This window comes from Cinclus cinclus, chromosome 23, assembly GCF_963662255.1.
Source record: "Cinclus cinclus chromosome 23, bCinCin1.1, whole genome shotgun sequence".
NCBI lineage: Eukaryota > Metazoa > Chordata > Aves > Passeriformes > Cinclidae > Cinclus > Cinclus cinclus.
Window position 1 is genome coordinate 7,518,653 of NC_085068.1, and position 19,558 is coordinate 7,538,210.

Genomic DNA, 19,558 nt, shown 5'->3' on the forward strand with positions numbered 1-19,558 from the left:
GCGCCCTCCTCCCCCAGCAGCAAGGAAAGGATGAAAGAGCAGGAAAGATGGGAGGAAAAAAAAAAAAAACCAAACAAAAATTCCTTCCTAAAAGCCACCAGGGCCAGGAGAAAGGGGTCGGAATGTCCCTGTCACTGCGGCTGCTCCCGCTGAAGAGCTGGGAGAGAGCACAATTAGCAGCAATAAATCAGCCACTAATAAATCCTAATAAATCCTGGGCGAGGGAGGCAGGAAATTCCCCCAGGAAGATGTGATGGGAATGTGGATTTCACCTTCAGCTCGGGGTTTTTTGGGTTTTTTTTTTGTTTTTTTTTGCGGGATTCAGGTGTTAACGTCACACCTGACACGCTCCCAGCCAGGCTGGGGACACAGAAAATCTTGATTTTTGTAAAAAAAAAAAAAAATTAAAAAATCACTTTCCAAGCAGCTCTCCCTCCCTGTAGGAGACAGCATCCAGCACATCCCCTGACTCCTGGGCATCCACTGATTCCTCCTTCCCTCCCTGCCAGGAATTTTCACCGGGAATTTGGCTCCAAGGTGCTTTTCCTGCTTTTTTCTTTCACACAGCAGCTGCTGCCTTGGCATGGGGGAGGAGGAGGAGGAGGAGGAGGAGGCACCAACCCCCTGCTCGGGCTCGTGCTGTTGGCCTGGAGGTTTTTATTCCAGTCTGGAGGTTTTTATCCTGGCCTGGAGGTTTTTATTCCAATCTCGAGGTTTTTATCCTGGTTTGGAGGTTTTTATTCCAATCTCAAGGTTTTTATCCTGGTTTGGAGGTTTTTATCCCAGCCTGGAGGTTTTTATTCAAATCTGGAGGTTTTAATTCAAATCTGAATGTTTTTATCCCAATCTGGAGGGTTTTATCCCAGTCTGGATGTTTTTATCCCAGTTTGGAGGTTTTTATCCCAGTCTGGAGGTTTTAATTCAAATCTGAATGTTTTTATCCCAATCTGGAGAGTTTTATCCCAGTTTGGAGGTTTTTATCCCAATCTGGAGGTTTTTATTCAAATCTGGAGGTTTTATCCTGGCCTGGATGTTTTTATCCCAATCTGGAGGTTTTTATTTAAATCTGGAGGTTTTGATCCTGGTTTGGAGGTTTTTATCTTGGCCTGGAGGCTTTTATCCCTATCTGGAGGTTTTTATTCAAATCTGGAGGGTTTTATTCAAATCTGGAGGTTCTTAATCCGTGACACAAAAAACAACAGCAACAAAATAACAACAACTCAAGAACCCCAGCCCAAATCTCAGCACAGGGCTCTTTGTCCTTCACCCTGGTGTCCCTTTTGAGGTCACAGACCAACAACAAAACAACAAAACAACACTAAAAACAACAAAACAAGAACAAAATAACGAAACAACGGAATAATGAAACAACAAAACACCAAAACAACAAACGACATCAAAACACCAAAACATCAAAACAACAACAAAAAAACCCAACAGAACAACACTAAAACAACAGAACAACACCAAAACAATGAAAAAAAGCAACAAAACAGCACCAAAATGGCCCCAAAACAAGCCCAAGCCACCAAAACAAGCCCAGATCACCAAAACAACCCCAAAACAACCCCAAAACAAGCCCAAAACACCAAAACAACCCCAAAAGACCAAAACAACCCCAGAACAAGCTCCAAACCACCAAAACAAACCCAAAAGAAGCCCCAAAACACCAAAACAAGCCCAAAACACCAAAACAACCCCAGAAGACCTAAACAACCCCAGAACAAGCCCCAAACCACCAAAACAAGGCCAAACCACCAAAACAATCCCGAAACAAGCCCAGATTACCAAAATGACCCCAAACCACCAAAAGAAGGCCCAAACCACCAAAACAAGGCCAAACCACCAAAACAATCCCGAAACAAGCCCAGATTACCAAAATGACCGCAACCAACAAAACAAGGCCCAAACCACCAAAACAAGCCCCAAAACGACCCCAAAACAAGCCCAGATTACCAAAATGACCCCAAACCACCAAAACAAGGCCCAAACCACCAAAACAAGGCCCAAACCACCAAAACGACCCCAAAACAAACCCAGATTACCAAAATGACCCCAAACCACCAAAACAAGGCCCAAACCACCAAAACAAGGCCCAAACCACCAAAACGACCCCAAAACAAACCCAGATTACCAAAATTACCCCAAACCACCAAAACAAGGCCCAAACCACCAAAACAAGGCCCAAACCATGAAAACGACCCCAAAAACAAGCCTAGGTCACCAAAACAAGGCCAGATGACCCAAAGAAGCCCAGACCAGCAGCAGATGAGCCCCAATCCCCAGGCTCACCGCAGGGCCCCCTGTGCCGGACGCCGATGTCCCTCTGCAGCACGCAGGCCGTGGCGCGCAGCTCGCAGGGGTTGCCGTACGTGCGCTGGTCGGTGCCGCACACGGGGTCGTAGCGGCCCTGGCACTGCTGCTGCTGGCACTCGCACACGGGCTCCTGGTTCTTCACCACGCACACGGCCCCGAAGGCGCACTCCACGCTCCGGCAGGGGCTGGGAGCGCCCAGGTCTGTCAGGGGACAGGGACGGGGACGGGGACAGGTGTGGTGTGGCTCGGTGGCGGTACCGACGGGGGAAGGATGTGCCGGTGTTTCGTACGGGGAGGGGGGCGGGGGGGCACGGTGCGGAGGGGTTGGATTCGTCCCCAGCCCTTTGTCCCCTCGGTGCCAGCCCGCCATGCCCGGCTCAGCACGGTCCCCATGCGTGGCGGAGGTTTTAGGGATGGGCAGCAGGCACGGGATCGTCGTTTCGTGCCCCGGTCAGAAACGGCAGCGGCAGCAGCGGCAGCACTGGCAGAACCTTCCACAAAGCTCCCACAGGGAGAGATCCCCGCACCCCGGCACGTCCCATAAATTCCATGGGTTTCCGTAGGATTCCCTCCGTGGGGTTTTCCTGGGTTCCACCACGCTGCTCATCCCCCAGCCCGTGCTCCTCTTCCCTCCTCATCCCAGGGAGCTGCTGTGGGGCAGGATGGGGACACCCCGTGTGCTTCCCTAAGCCCAGCCCAGAAGGAGCCTGAGCCCAGTAGGGATTGGGAAACGACCCCAGAAGGATCCTGAGCCCTGTAGGGATTGGGAAACGACCCCAGAAGGATCCTGAGCCCTGTAGGGATTGGGAAACGACCCCAGAAGGATCCTGAGCCCTGTAGGGATTGGGAAACGACCCCAGAAGGATCCTGAGCCCTGTAGGGATTGGGAAACGACCCCAGAAGGATCCTGAGCCCTGTAGGGATTGGGAAGGGACCCCAGAAGGATCCTGAGCCCTGTAGGGATTGGGAAGGGACCCCAGAAGGATCCTGAGCCTCCCAGGGATTGGGAAGGGACCCCAGAAGGATCCTGAGCCCTGTAGGGATTGGGAAGGGACCCCAGAAGGATCCTGAACCTCCCAGGGATTGGGAAGGGACCCCAGAAGGATCCTGAACCTCCCAGGGATTGGTAATTCCCTGGCTGGGAAGCAGCATTCCCTCTGGATCCCCAATCCCACCCCAACCTCCCCTGGGGGACGCTCAGTGCCAGCACACAGCAGAGGCCGTGTCCCAGTCCCTGCTGGCAGGGACATCCCAGTGGTTCATCCCAAGAATTCCCTGCAGGAAAATCCCTCCCCAGTCACCCAGGAGCTGAGGAAGGAATGGCCGTGCTGCTGGGGACAGAGCCAGCACTGCCCAGTGCCCCTCGGGGCGTGCTGGGACAAGGCAAGGACACGGGGGAGGTTCATCCAGACAGTGACCAGGACACGGGACAAGGACAAGGACAAGGACAAGGACACAGGACACAGGACAGTGCAGCCCGAGGAGATGGAGCAGGAGCAGGAGCAGGCACGGAGCAGAGAGCTGGAAAGGTCCCCGTGGGGTGGCCCTGGACACGTCCCCATGCCAGCAGCACGGTGGTGGCACCTCCGCAGAGCCCCGTGCCAGCCAGGAGGGCACGGAAGCATCTCCCAGGCCACAGCCTGGAGCCAAGGGAACAGGGAGAGGGGACAGTCCAGGCACAAGGACAGAGCCCCAGCCCCTCTCTGGCTCTGTCCACAGCTTCCCTGCACTTCCCAAGGAGCAGGAATCGCTCCCTGGGCTGCTGTCCCCATCTGCTTGTTTCCCTTTTCTGTCCCCTCCCAACACACAGACACCGTTTCCATGGGGAAATTCCCTATGGACAGAATTTTCCTGGCTGTGAAGCAGAAATAATCCCTGGGTTTAGATCCAGGCTCATCCTCCTGCCTTGGGAAGCACGGGAATAATGGGAATGGGAGCACATTGAGGGGCCAGCCCTGATGGAAAACCCAGCCCTGACACTCCCCGTCCTTCTCCAGCAAGAAAACCCTGGAGATGCAGCACATGAAATTCCCAAATCCCAGCCTGGAATATCTCACATGCAGCCTTGGACCTGCTGAGCTGGGCTTTAATCCAGACCTGCTTTGATTCCTGGCCCTGTTCCTTCCTGGAGGGAGGGAAACTGAGGCACAGGGAAAGCCAAACTCTCTTTCTGCACCCTGGGTGATTCCAGGGTGTGATCCTTGTGCCTGGAAGTGCCTGGAACAGCCTGGGGCAATGGGAGGAGTCCCTGCCTGTGGAACTGGGTGATAATTTCAGATCCTCCCAACCCAAACCATTCCACGGCTCTGAACACGCTCCTAACCAAAGCTGGGAACCCCAGGTTCTGGGAATATCCAGGGAATACCAAGCTCAGCTGTGGAGGCCCATAGGAAAGAGGCACCAAACCCATCAATCCATGCCTGGGACACCCAGAGAGCTCGGGGAGAAAAATTCCCAGGAAAGAGCCACTCCCGAGCCTGGGAGAGAGGGAGCTGGGATCCCTGTGGAGCTCCTGGCAGGGACAAGCAGGACACACAGCACAGGGAGAAGCACCACAGCCCTGGGCAGGCAGGAACTCCGGGAAGGAGGAGGAGGAAGGAAAGGGGAAGCCAAGGGGAGTTAGTTGGGAACAGAAGGAGAGGGAAAAATCAATCAGGATCAATCCAGAGCGATGCAGCAGCCCAGGGAGGGGCTGGCTGAGGAGCGGGAGGCTCCCAGCACCCACCTCTGCTCCCACTCTCCTTTGCCTTGGAAGGCACAGCAAGCATCGGACAAGAACCCAGCAATTCCCATTCCAGCAGGCAGAGTTTGGGGCGAGGGGTGGGACAAAGCCCAGGGCAACCTCTCCATCCTGGGGGGCTCTCGGGTCAAACTAGAGAGAGGTGGGAGCAGTGAGAGGAGGCCAGGAGAGACCCCGGCCACGGAGGAGGGGCAGAGCCGAGCTCCCAGCAGAGATGTCCGGGCAGGGAGCAGGAGGGTGGTGCCAGGACAGAATTCCTTCCTCCACACAGGTAACACTGTAAAACACAAGACACAGAGGAGACGGGAAAGAGAGAGAAAGAGAGAGAGAGAAAGAGAGAGAAAGAGAGAGAGCGAGAGAGAGAGAAAAAAGAGAGGAAAAAGAGAGGAAAAAGAGAGGAAAAAGAGAGGGAAAAGAGAGGGAAAAGAGAGGGAAAAGAGAGGAAAAAGAGAGGAAAAAGAGAGGAAAAAGGAGAGGAGAGGAGAGGAGAGAAGAGGAGAGGAGAGGAGAGGAGAGGAGAGGAGAGGAGAGGAGAGGAGAGGAGAGGAGAGGAGAGGAGAGGAGAGGAGAGGAGAGGAGAGGAGAGGAGAGGAGAGGAGAGGAGAGGAGAGGAGAGGAGAGGAGAGGAGAGGAGAGGAGAGGAGAGGAGAGGAGAGAAAAAGACAGATGCAGGTACAGACACTTTCCCTCCTTCCTTCTTTCCTTCCCTCCTGGCCACTTCAGCCTCATCCCATCCCTCCTTTCTCAGCTGCAGCATCAAGAAGGATTCAAAACAAGGCTTGGATGGTTTGGTTTGGCTTTGCCTGCCTGGAAAAGGCAGCAGAGAGCTCAGGGTTGGTCAGACAGGTGCTTGTGAGGGGTTAAAATTCTGCCCAACCTTTCCCATTCCCCGCCCTTGCTCAGCTCCTGCATCTTCTGCATTCCCACAGCACCCAGGCACCGAGCTCAGAGATTTTCCTTTTCCTTTCCAGAACTGACAGGGATTAAAAAAAAAAAAAAAAAAAAAAAAAAAAAAAAAAAAATCAGCTCACACCTCCTGGGAATGGGCTACAGGACTACATGGAGCTGTCACAAGCACTCTGCAATCCCAGCTTTTGGCAGGCAGAGCCCTGGTTTGGATTCATTCTCCCCGTTTTTTTTATGCTCCTATCCCAGTAGGATGCAGCTCCTGGGAGATGTGTGCTGGCCTGGAGGGAGGGGAGCTGAAATCAAGGAGAGGGATTTGGAGAGAGGAATGGCAGGTGCACCAGGACCACATCCTGCTGCTCCTGGCCTTTTTCCACCCAACACGGTGGAAACAATGCATGGCTGATGCTCAGTGAGAATTCCCTGCTCATCGCAGAAATTTGGGAATTTTCGGCCTCTCAAGGAGGCACAGGGGAGGGTTTGGAGAGAGCCCAGGGAACCAGAGCTGCCCAAAAAAATCCCTTCACCCTGGGATCACAGCCCTTCCCACGGGGAGAAGTTGGGGAATTGACTCCCAGCCACTCCCCCAGCAGAAACACAGGGAAATGGATTAAAAAATAATAACAGCTTCAAAAATAACAGCTGTGATTACTTCAGAGTGGGATTTTGGGAGCCTGGCAAGTTGTTTTCCAGCAGCTGGGTCTGGCAGCCTCGAAAGGCTCCAGCAGGAGCACGAAGCCAACGAAACACATCCCCAAGGTGGGATTCTGATCCCCAAGCACTTCGGGAGGCTCAACCCAGCTGAAACCTGACAAAACATCAGCTTCAAAGAACAGGACGCACTCGCAGAGGTGAGAAAAACAAACAACTTGTAACTCATCCAAATCAGTGCAGCGGCTGCTTTAACCTCCTCCACTTCCCGGAGGAGAATCCTAAAATGACATTCCCAGCATCCTAAGGATCCAAAGCCCCATCCTATCCCATCCTGCCGGGAAAGGTCCATTGGGGAGTTCTCCTAGAGACGAGACAAAGACACGGTGAGAGCTCCAGAGACAGCACAGAGGGGAGAGGAGAGGAGAGGAGAATTCCCGGCGGAGAGCGGAGGGAAGCAGGCAGGCATGGAATGGGGTTTGGAGACTGGCACTACCCTGGAGGAGCAATGGATGGCAGGGATGGAAGGGGACGGGGCGGGCAGTGACAGAAACCAGCAGGGCGTCACAGACACGGGGTTCGAACACCAGGAGCGGCCCCAGGGCCACACAGCAGAGACAGGACGGAGAGACGATCACACACTGGGCTGTGCTGGGACACCAGCACGGAACTGGGAATGTGCCGGGACACCAGCACGGAACTGGGAACGTGCCGGGACACAAACATGGAACCAGGAACGTGCCGGGACACCAGCACGGAACTGGGAACGTGCCGGGACACAAACATGGAACCAGGAACGTGCCGGGACACCAGCACAGAACCGGGAATGTGCCGGGACATCAGCACGGAACTGGGAACGTGCCGGGACACCAGCACGGAACCGGGAACGTGCCGGGACACCAGCACGGAACTGGGAACGTGCCGGGACACAAACATGGAACCAGGAACGTGCCGGGACACCAGCACGGAACTGGGAACGTGCCGGGACACAAACATGGAACCAGGAACGTGCCGGGACACCAGCACGGAACTGGGAACGTGCCGGGACACCAGCACGGAACCGGGAATGTGCCGGGACACCAGCACGGAACTGGGAACGTGCCGGGACACAAACATGGAACCAGGAACGTGCCGGGACACCAGCACAGAACTGGGAACGTGCCGGGACACCAGCACGGAACCGGGAATGTGCCGGGACATCAGCACGGAACTGGGAACGTGCCGGGACATCAGCACGGAACCGGGAACGTGCCGGGACACAAACATGGAACCAGGAATGTGCCAGGACACCAGCACAGAACCGGGAACGTGCCGGGACACCGGCATGGAACCCGGGCTGTGTCACGGTGGTGCACACCAGGCTGAGCCCATGGAGGGATCCCTGGGCATCCAGGGATGTGTGCAGCTTCCCAGTGTGCCAGCCTGCCCCGAGAGGGGGATCAGCATTCCCACGGGATGGAGGGGATCAGAATCTCTGTGGGACAATCTGAGGTCCCCATCCCTTTGGAATACCACCCCCATGGGACAATCTGAGGCCCCCACCCCTATGGGACAATCTGAGACACCCATCCCTATGGAATACCATCCCTACGGGACAATCTGAGGACCCCCACCCCTATGGGACAATCCATGGACCCCCATCCCTACGGGACAATCTGAGGACCCCCATCCCTATGGAATACCACCCCCATGGGACAATCTGAGGCCCCCATCCCTACGGGACAATCCGAGGACCCCCATCCCTATGGAATACCACCCCCATGGGACAATCTGAGCCCGCCCCCCCCCCCACCCCCACGGTGTCCCCCGTCCCCCGTCCCTTACCGCAGGGCCCGCTGTGTCTGACCCCGATGGGCGCCTGCCGCAGGCACTCCGCCCTGCGCCGCTCGCACTCGCTGCCGTAGCTGCGCCCGTCCTGGCCGCACAGGGGCCGGAAAGCTCCGTCGCAGGTGATGCGGTCGCAGGAGCAGCGCGCGGCCCCGCGGCGGTTCAGGCACACGGCGTGGAACAGGCACTCGTCCTGGCACTGGTCTGCGGTGGGGACACGGGCAGCACGCTCACACCCAGCCCTTGGGGTCACACCGGCATGGGGGAGAGGGTCGTGCCCTGGGGGTTGGGTTTTGTGTTTGTGGGGGAAATGATGGATTGGGTAAAATGATGGTTTGGGTAAAATGATGGTTTGGGTAAAATGATGGATTGGGTTAAATGATGGTTTGGGTTAAATGATGGTTTGGGTAAAATGATGGTTTGGGTAAAATGATGGATTGGGTTAAATGATGGCTTGGGTAAAATGATGGTTTGGGTTAAATGATGGATTGGGTAAAATGATGGTTTGGGTTAAATGATGGATTGGGTAAAATGATGGATTGGGTTAAATGATGGTTTGGGTAAAATGATGGATTGGGTTAAATGATGGATTGGATAAAATGATGGCTTGGGGTTTAGGTTTTGTGTTCATGGGGGAAATGCCTTGGGGTTAAACGATGCCTTGGGGTTTAGTTTTTATGTTGATAGAGGGAAACAATGCCTTGGGGTTTAGTTTTGTGTTCATGGGGGGAACGATGCCTTGGGTTTAATTTTTATACTGATAGAGGGAAACTATAGATAGAGGGGGAAGAGGAGGAAGAGGAGGAAGCCCTCACCCTGCGGCTGGCACTGTCCCGAGCGCACTTTCTGGAGGTCCATGCCGCGGATGGCGGCCGAGCGCCCCAGCTCGCAGTCGCTGCCGTAGGTGACGCCGTCGTCGCCGCACACGGGCTCGGCGCTCGGGGGACAGCCCTCGGGCCGGGCCAGCAGCTCCACCCTGCGCGTCCGCGGGTTCACCCGGCACACGCGGCCCTGCTCCGGCGGCACGGCCCGGCAAGGGTCTGGAACGGAGCACAGAGTTAATCCTGGTTTAAATCGGGGACTGTGGGGTTTGGTTCTGTCCCGGTAAGGGTCTGGAACGGAGGACAGAGTTAATCCCGGTTTAAACTGGGGATTCTGGGATTTGGTTCTATCCCAGTAAGTGTCTGGGATGGAGCACAGAGTTAATCCCGGTTTAAATCGGGGGTTCTGGGGTTTTTTTGCCCAAACCAACTTTTCCTGCCCAAACTCCCCCTTTTCCCGGCCCCCCGCCCTTTCCACACCCAGACCCCCCCTCACCTCCCTTCCCCCCAACACCCCCACCCCAATTCGACAACCCCCGGATATTTTTAACCCCTTCCTCCCTCACCACAGGGGCCATCGAATTTCTTGAAGACGTTCTCCTGCTTGTCGCAGGCGTGTTTGTTGAGGTGGCACTGGCTGCGATAGTCGCGGCCGTCGCTGCCGCACACGGGGCTCTCGGGGACGCCGCCGCACGACGAGGGACACGCGCACTTGGCCGCCTGGCCGTCGGGAGAGGGGACGCAGGTGCTGCCAAAGCTGCAGGTCACCTCCGCGCACGGGTCCTTGGAGCCTGCGGGATGGAGGAGGGGAGACGGGTGAGAGCGCGCGGCACGGGGTCTGTCACTGCGTCCTTGTCACTGTGTCACTGTCACCAGTGTGTCACTGTCACTGGTTGTTGTCACTGTGTCACTGCGTCGTTGTCACTGTGTCACTGTCACTGTGTCACTGTCACTGTGTCACTGCATCCTTGTCACTGTGTCACTGTGTCATTGTCACTGTGTCACTGCGTCCTTGTCACTGTGTCACTGTCACCAGTGTGTCACTGTCACTGGTTGTTGTCACTGTGTCACTGTGTCACTGTCACCAATGTGTCACTGTCACCAATGTGTCACTGTCACTGGTTATTGTCACTGTGTCACTGTGTCACTGTGTCATTGTCACTGTGCCGTTGTGTCACTGTCACTGTAACTGTCACTGTGTCACTGTTCCTGTCACTCATTGTCACTGTCACCGTCACCATGTCACTGTCACCGTCACCGTGTCACCGTGACCGTCACTCACCGCAGGGTCCCTTGCTGATGACCTTGATCCTCCTCTGCAGGTTGCACTGGGCGCGCTCCAGCTCGCACTCGTTGCTGTAGGTGGAGTGGTCGGAGCCGCACACCGGGGCCACCACGGGGGCACAGGGACCCTTCCTGCACACGCACTGCGCCTGGCCCGGCTCCGAGAGACTGCGCTCGCACACGGCCCCGAACCCGCACAGCATCCCCCGGCAGCCTGCGGGCACGGGGACATCCCAATGGGAACGGGGACACAACACGGGGGACACAGGGACATCCCATGGGAACGGGGACACAACACGGGGGACACAGGGACATCCCATGGGAACGGGGACACAACACGGGGGACACAGGGACATCCCATGGGAACGGGGACATCCCAATGGGAACGGGGACACAACACGGGGGACACAGGGACATCCCATGGGAACGGGGACACAACACGGGGGACACAGGGACATCCCAATGGGAACGGGGACATCCCAATGGGAACGGGGACACACACACGGGGGACACAGGGACATCCCATGGGAACAGGGACATCCCATGGGAACGGGGACACACACACGGGGGACACAGGGACATCCCAATGGGAACGGGGACACAACACGGGGGACACAGGGACATCCCATGGGAACAGGGACATCCCATGGGAACGGGGACACACACACGGGGGACACAGGGACATCCCATGGGAACGGGGACATCCCATGGGAACGGGGACACAACACGGGGGACACAGGGACATCCCATGGGAATGGGGACATCCCAATGGGAACGGGGACACAACACGGGGGACACAGGGACATCCCAATGGGAACGGGGACATCCCATGGGAACAGGGACATCCCATGGGAATGGGGACACACACACGGGGGACACAGGGACATCCCATGGGAACAGGGACATCCCATGGGAACGGGGACACAACACGGGGGACACAGGGACATCCCATGGGAACGGGGACATCCCAATGGGAACGGGGACACACACACAGGGGACACAGGGACATCCCATGGGAACGGGGACATCCCAATGGGAACGGGGACACACACACAGGGGACACAGGGACACACAGACCACACAGGTGACCACAGAGCCACAAGTGACCACAGTCCCCACACAGGTGACCACACCATCCCCAGGAGACCACAGAGCACGCCCAGCACTCCCAAAATCTCCGTCTGAAGCTTTTCCTGGAGTTCTCCACACACCAAAGGTTTGTTATTCCCCAGTGAGGGAGAGGGAAGCCAAGGGAAGGAGAATTCACCCTCACCTGCCTGGGGGATCAGCCCACACCTTCCCCCACACCTACTTATTGATTTATTTATCTCTCTGTCCCCATCTATTTATTTATTTATCCATTTATTTATCGCTGCTCATGCAAAGCAGCCACACCTCGTGCCCGGAGCCTCCCAATGAAATCAGGGATTCGGGAATTTCATTTCTCAGAGCAGCCAGGTGGGGCAGGAGGTGAGAATCCCCCAGGTGCAGGTGGGGACAGATGGGTGGCACTGAGAGGTTCATGCTCCCAAGCACTGCTGGGCAGGGAAATATCCAGGAATTACAGAATTCTGGAATATCCTGAGCTGGAGGGGACTCGGAAGGATCAGAGTCCAAAGGGACACCCCCAAAATCCCACCCTGCTTCCCTGGGAGCTCCTGGAGCTCTGGGATATTTCCTGGGGCGGGGAAAATAGTTCCCTAAAATCCGATTTTCCCTGGGACAGCTCCACCCATTCCTTGAGGTGTTGCCTGCCCCCAGTATCCCCCAGTATCCCCCAGTATCCCCTCCCAGGACACCCCAGGGCCTGACCTAAATAATGAGGGGAAAAAAGGCAAAATCAGGCGCCTCATTTACACTTCAAATGCCTTTGACTGCCTGGAGATTCCGACCCAGGTCGAGATAAATCCCAGGAAATCAAAAGGAATCAAAAGGAAAAGGATCCTCCCCCAAAAAAATCCCACCTAAATCCTCTCTCTTTGTTCTCCCTGCCCCTTAAATCCCATCCATGGGCAAGGACAACTCCCCCAACCCCCAGGCTGGCCTGGGACACTTCCAGGGATGGAGTTTCCCTGGGAATTCCATTCTCACCTTCCCAGGGAAGGATTTCCTCCCGATATCCCCCCCTAAATCCTTCCCTGGGAATTCCATCCCCACCCTCCCACTTTCATTTTTATTGGATTTCTTCCCAAAAAAAAATCCCCAACTCAATCCCCTCTCTTTGTTCTCCCTGCCCTCAGAGCCAACAGCCACACAAACCCAGCCCGGGGGGGAGGAGGAGGAGGATGATGATGATGATGATGATGATGATGATGATGATGATCTTTCCCCATCCCCCCAGGGGACCCAGCCCACCCCTGTGGCCCCTCCCCTGTCCTGAGAGGATTTTTCCACCCTGGAGCCATCCCGGAGCCTCTTGATCCCTGCCCAGGCTCGGGGATTTGGGAGCGTTAATGATTTATGGTTTCCATAAATCAAGAGCGTAGCTCAAGGGGTTTTCTGGGACAGGGGTTGGGATAGGAAGAGGTAAGAAGGGAACAGGGAATGGTGGGACAATCCAAAGGATCTGAGTCCAGCCCTTGACTCTGCACAGACACCTCCAAAATCCCACCCAGACACCTCAAAATCCCACACAGACACATTAAAATTCCACCTAGATACCCCAAAATCCACACAGACACCCCAAATCCTACCCAGACACCTCAAAATCCCACACAGACACCCCAAATTCCACGCAGACACCCCAAAATCCCACTCAGATACCTCAGATTCCATCCAGATACCCCAAAATCCCACCCAGACACCCCAAAATCCACTCACACACCTCAAAATACAATCTAAACACCTCAGAATCTACCCAGACAACTCAAGTTCCACCCAGACACCCCAAATTCCACCCAGACACCCCAAAATCCCACCCAGACACCCCAAAATTCCACCCAGACACCCCAAATCCCACCCAGACACCTCAGAATTCCACCCAGACACATTAAAATCCCACCCAGACACCCCAAATTCCACCCAGACACCCCAAAATCCCACCCAGACACCCCAAAATCCCACCCAGACACCTCAAAATTCCACCCAGACACCCCAAAATCCCACCCAGACACCCCAAATTCCACCCAGACACCCCAAAATCCCACCCAGACACCCCAAAATCCCACCCAGACACCCCAAATTCCACCCAGACACCCCAAAATCCCACCCTGCGCATCCCTGGGAGCAGACAATGACCCTGCCCAGCTTTGCAGCCCCTTCCTTCACCCCAAATCCGAGCTCTGGCTTTGTTAGGCTGGACAAGGACCCCTCCCCAAACCTCCAGGTTTATCCAAACCTTTATCCCACCCCCCAGAACAAACCCTGCACAGCAGATCCCAGCTCCTGAGCTAAGCTCAGCCTAATCCCAGCATTTCCCAAAGGTGCCAAGGATGCCCAGCCCCACATCAAACCCAGCCCAGGGATGAACAGAACCCAAAACCCTTCCTGAACCCAAATTTTCCATCTCATGTGGGATTTTTTTTTTTTTTTTTTTTTTTTTTTGGAAGTCTGGCATCTGCCTGGGTTGGGCTGTGAAGATTTTGGAGCCCTGAGCAAGGAGTTCCACCTACACATGGATTTTTTTTTTTTTTTTTTTTTAATTTTTCACTCGAGATGCCTTCCCCCGGGCCAATTATAGATTAATCACATTTTTATCTCTCATCCGTTTCTTCCCCAACGCCTCCTTCCCCACCTCCAGCAGGGGAGGCAAAAAAAAAAAAAAAAAAAAAAAAATTAAAAATAAAAAAATAAAAGCAACAACCGGGTTATTAATTGGCTGCTGGGCTCTTATCTGTGCACGTGAAGGTGGGGGAAGAGCCTGCCAGCAAAGGCAGGGATTTTAAGCCTGGTTTTTAAAGGGAACAAAGCTCCTGTGATGGTTTTATCTCAGCCTAGGCTTGCCTGCCCTGCACCCAGCAGCTCCTGAAGCTGCTGATAAGAACCTCATCAAAAAAAAAATTAAAAATAAAAAATAAAAAAGCCATAAAAATATATTTTAAAAAAAATTTTAAAAAAATCCTGACGTTCCTCCTCTGCAAAACCAGAGGAAAGGTGGGGGAGGCAACCCAGGGTAAATCCAGGGACCTTTCCCTGCTTCCAGGTAGGAAAATCCCTGGAGAAAAGGGAACCCTGAGGGACACCTGCCCTCCCTCCTCACCCTAATCCTGCATCCCCCAGCACGGGCTCAGCCAGGCTGGGCTGGGCTGGGAGGGACCTTAAATCCCAAATGGATTTGTGAGTCAGGAGAGTTTTATTCCTGAGGGAAAGGCCAGCCCAGGAGAGGCTCCCCGTGTCCCCAATTTCCCCCCGTGTCCCCAAATTCCCCCCGTGTCCCCAAATTCCCCCCGTGTCCCCAATTTCCCCCCGTGTCCCCAAATTCCCCCCCGTGTCCCCAATTTCCCCCCCGTGTCCCCAAATTCCCCCCGTGTCCCCAATTTCCCCCCCGTGTCCCCAAGCCCCCCGCTCTGCACTCACCATCCCGCGGCGTCGGCGGCGTCTGCGTGAAGTAACTGTTGGGTTTGTCTGCAAAAAAAACCCAAAAAACCACGGAGCTGTCACAGGTTCCTCCTCTCCTGCCCCCCCGGCCCTTTTTTGGGATGGCGTTTCATCCCTCCACCAGCAGGTTTGGCTCTCAGGAGGTCCCAGACCAGCAGGAACAGGAGCCAGGATCACCAAAACCTGGTTTTGGGAGGTCTGGAGTTGTTGGAGCATCTCTGGGTTTGGGAGCAGCTCCCGGTGCTGGCATTGACCCCAGCCTGTCCTGCCTCATCTCCTGGGGGTTGTGAGGTCAATCCCGCTGTGGATCACCCCAAAAATCACACCTGGCCATGGTAATCCCAGAACAGGAATGCTGCAGCCTCCCAAAAATGGGAGAAAGGGGCAGCAGGAGCTGGAACCTGCCAGGGATGTGACCACAGGTCCCCCAAAAAAAGAGCTGGAACCTGCCAGGGATGTGACCACAGGTCCCCCCAAAAAAAGAGCTGGAACCTGCCAGGGATGTGACCACAGGTCCCCAAAAAAAAGAGCTGGAACCTGCCAGGGATGTGACCACAGGTCCCCCCAAAAAAAGAGCTGGAACCTGCCAGGGATGTGACCACAGGTCCCCCAAAAAAAGAGCTGGAACCTGCCAGGGATGTGACCACAGGTCCCCCAAAAAAGAGCTGGAACCTGCCAGGGATGTGACCACAGGTCCCCAGGTGAGGCCCAGCTGATAAAAACATCCCTCTGTGTTTGGGGAGACTGATTTAGCGGTGGAGGGGGAGAGCTGAGCCCCAAAATCCCTCTCATGCTGCATAGGAAGCACCCAAAAATTTGGGATTTGGGATTTGGGATGTGGCCAGGGCAGCAGAGCCAGGCTATGGCAGAGAGAGCCCAGTTCCATCCCCTGGTCCTGCTCCATCCCCTCACATCCCCTGGATCACCCCCAGCCATTTCCAAATCCTCACATCCCCCCAGACCATCACCCTCAGCAGCACCAGGATTTGGGATTTGGGATAGAGCTGCCAGGAGCAGCAGCAGGATTTGAGATTTGGGATTTGGGATTTGGGATGTGGGATGGAACCACCAGGAGCAGCAGCAGGATTTGGGATGGAACCACCAGGAGCAGCAGCAGGATTTGGGATTTGGGATGTGGGATGGAACCACCAGGAGCAGCAGCAGGATTTGGGATTTGGGATTTGGGATGTGGGATTTAGGATGTGGAATGGAACCACCACCAGCAGCAGCAGCAGGATTTGGGATGTGGGATGGAACCACCAGGAGCAGCAGCAGGATTTGGGATGTGGGATTTGGGATGTGGGATTTAGGATGTGGGATGGAACCACCAGGAGCAGCAGCAGCAGGATTTGGGATGTGGGATGTGGGATGGAACCACCAGCAGCAGCAGCAGGATTTGGGATTTGGGATGTGGGATGGAGCCAGCAGCAGCAGCAGGATTTGGGATGTGGGATTTGGGATTTGGGATGGAACCAGCAGCAGCAGCAGCAGCATTTGGGATTTGGGATGTGGGATGGAGCCAGCAGCAGCAGCAGGATTTGGGATTTGGGATGTGGGATGGAGCCAGCAGCAGCAGCAGGATTTGGGATGTGGGATTTGGGATTTGGGATGGAACCAGCAGCAGCAGCAGCATTTGGGATTTGGGAGCTGTACCACCCCACGCACAGCCGCCCTCCCAGCTCTGCTCCCACTTTCCTACCAGGGCAAAGTGGGGGATGAGCCAGCAGGGAGCTGCCAATCCCCGGAGCTGCCAATCCCCGCATCATCCCCAACACAGCGACGAGCTCCGGGAGAAGCCGAGCCGGGAACTACCCCCCTGCCCCCCCACCCCCTGCCCCCCCACCCCATCACCACACACACCCCCCCAAAATTCCACCCGTTCCCAGCCTGCCTCACCCCGCCCCGCTCCGCTCCGGGGCCACCTACAGTTATTGAGGAAGAGCAGCACGGCGAATCCCAGCGTGGAGGTGGCCAGCAGGATGAGGCAGATGTTGCAGGGGATCATGAAGTAGCGAACCACCAGGGACACCTTGTGCTGGTACAGCCGGTCCCGCTCCAGGGCTCCCGGAGCCATGGGATACTGGCACGCCGTCATGCTCGCCTCACGCCCCGCCCGCTGGCCAGCCAGCCCACAACAGTCGCCACGAGGCTCACATGGATCCTTTTCACCCCTCCACTCCCACCCCGCCCCTCCAGCCGTGTGCCCGGGTGGTTTTGGTAGCCTAAGTTTTGGCGCAGGTCGCCATCTCGGCTGGCAGGGGGCACCTTCAGGAGGTGGTGCCCGGTGGTGCCATGGCACAGGAGCAGCTCCCGGCCGGCCCCGGGGGCACGGAGGGACTCGGTGAGCCCCGGGTCCAGCCCGCCAGGTGTCAATCCACACCTGCCCGCAGAAAACAAACCAAAATCCCGGCGCTGAGGGCTCCAAATCCGCGGCCGAGCCCACCGGGACAAGGTGGGAACGTCACGGCGGCGGCACCGGGACAAGGAGCGCTCCCGGGCTCGGGAATATCCCTGTCCTCTGGAATATCCCCTCGGATCCTCTGGAATATCCTCACGGATCCCCTGGAATATCCCCGTGGATCCTCTGGAATATCCTCTCAGATCCTCTGGAATATCCTCACGGATCCCCTGGAATATCCCCTCGGATCCTCTGGAATATCCCCTCGGATCCTCTGGAATATCCCCTTGGATCTTCTGGAATATCCTCACGGATCCTCTGGAATATCCCCTAGGATCCTCTGGAATATCCCCTTGGATCTTCTGGAATATCCTCACGGATCCTCTGGAATATCCCCTCGGATCCTCTGGAATATCCCCTTGGATCTTCTGGAATATCCTCACAGATTCTCTGGAATATCCTCACGGATCCCCTGGAATATCCTCTCAGATCCTCTGGAATATCCCCGTGGATCTTCTGGAATATCCTCACAGATCCTCTGGAATATCCTCACGGATCCCCTGGAATATCCTCTCAGATCCTCTGGAATATCCCCGTGGATCTTCTGGAATATCCTCACAGATCCTCTGGAATATCCTCACGGATCCCCTGGAATATCCTCTCAGATCCTCTGGAATATCCCCGTGGATCTTCTGGAATATCCTCACAGATTCTCTGGAATATCCTCACGGATCCTCTGGAATATCCCCTTGGATCATCTGGAATATCCCCGTGGATCTTCTGGAATATCCTCACAGATTCTCTGGAATATCCTCACGGATCCTCTGGAATATCCCCTTGGATCTTCTGGAATATCCTCTCAGATCCCCTGGAATATCCTCTCAGATCCCCTGGAATATCCTCACGGATCCTCTGGAATATCCTCTGGGATCCTCTGGAATATCCTCTGGAATCCACGCCGGCCTCACTCCAGGAACACCGAGCTCCCTGCGCTGTCCAGCGGCTCCTCCAGGACACGTCCAGCAGCCTTTGACCCTCCGCAGGTCCTTGCAGGTGGGAGAAGCCCAAAAATTCCAGGAGAAGCCCAAATATTCCGGGAGAAGCTCCAAATTCAGGGTGAAGCTCCAAAATTCAGGGTGAAGCCCAAAATTCAGGGTGAGGATCAAAGATTCCGTGAGAAGCCCAAAATTCAGGGTGAAGCTCAGAAATTCAGGGTGAAGCTCCAAAATCAGGGTGAATATCAAAAATTCCGGGTGAAGCTCCAAAATTCCATGAGAAGCCCAAGATTCAGGGTGAAGCTCCAAAATTCCAGGTGAAGCTCAAAAATTCAAGGTGAAGCTCCAAAAATTCCGTGAGAAGCCCAAGATTCAAGGCGAAGCTCCAAAATTCAGGGTGAAGCTCCAAAATTCCGTGAGATGCCCAAGATTCAGGGTGAAGCTCCAAAATTCAGGGTGAAGCTCCAAAAATTCCGTGAGAAGCCCAAAATTCAGGGTGAAGCTCCAAAAATTCCGTGAGAAGCCCAAAATTCAGGGTGAAGCTCCAAAATTCCGTGAGAAGCCCAAAATCCAGTGTGAAGCTCAAAATCCAGCGTGAAGCCAAAAAAATTTCGGGAGCAGCTCAAGGACTCCGGGAGCAGCTCAAGGATTCCGGGAGCAGCTCAAGGATTCCAAAAGCATCCCAAAACCCCGGGAGCATCCCAAAATCCCGGGAGCAGCGCCAGGTGCGGCTCAGCCGTGGCTCGCTCCAGCCCAAAGCAGCCGCTCCCTCCTCTCGCCCTCCGGGGCTCCTCTCAGCTCCTCCGCAGCTCCATCCCCGCTCCCTCGCCGGCCCTGCCCAGCCCAGCCCTCTCCTCCAGCACCTTCCCAACGCTGTGGCCAGCGACAAAAAGCCCGGCTCGCCCCGCTGGCCACGGGTAAGTTCCAGGGTCCAGCTGCTCGCCTTAACACGGCTCGGAGGTTTCGGTCCTTCCAGGTCCGCGCGGAGCCCGGCATGGAGCAGCGGGGAGAGCTGCCCCGGGAAGGGTGGGAATGCGGGTGGGAATGCGGGTGGGAATGCGGGTGGGAATGCGGGAAGGTGGAT

The 19,558-nt window shown here is 55.6% G+C and overlaps 1 protein-coding gene across 1 annotated transcript in view; it reads right to left on the reverse strand.

Annotated features, from left to right (window-relative positions):
• Positions 1 to 19,558, reverse strand: part of AGRN (agrin) — a 100,352-nt gene that overhangs the window by 47,234 nt on the left and 33,560 nt on the right. The window contains exons 4-9 of the mRNA XM_062507451.1: positions 15,061 to 15,108; positions 10,544 to 10,759; positions 9,828 to 10,052; positions 9,256 to 9,480; positions 8,438 to 8,644; positions 2,293 to 2,517 (exon numbers count right to left, since the gene is read on the reverse strand). Of these exons, the coding sequence (XP_062363435.1) occupies positions 2,293 to 2,517; positions 8,438 to 8,644; positions 9,256 to 9,480; positions 9,828 to 10,052; positions 10,544 to 10,759; positions 15,061 to 15,108 (1,146 nt within the window). The remainder of the gene's footprint in view (positions 1 to 2,292; positions 2,518 to 8,437; positions 8,645 to 9,255; positions 9,481 to 9,827; positions 10,053 to 10,543; positions 10,760 to 15,060; positions 15,109 to 19,558) is intronic.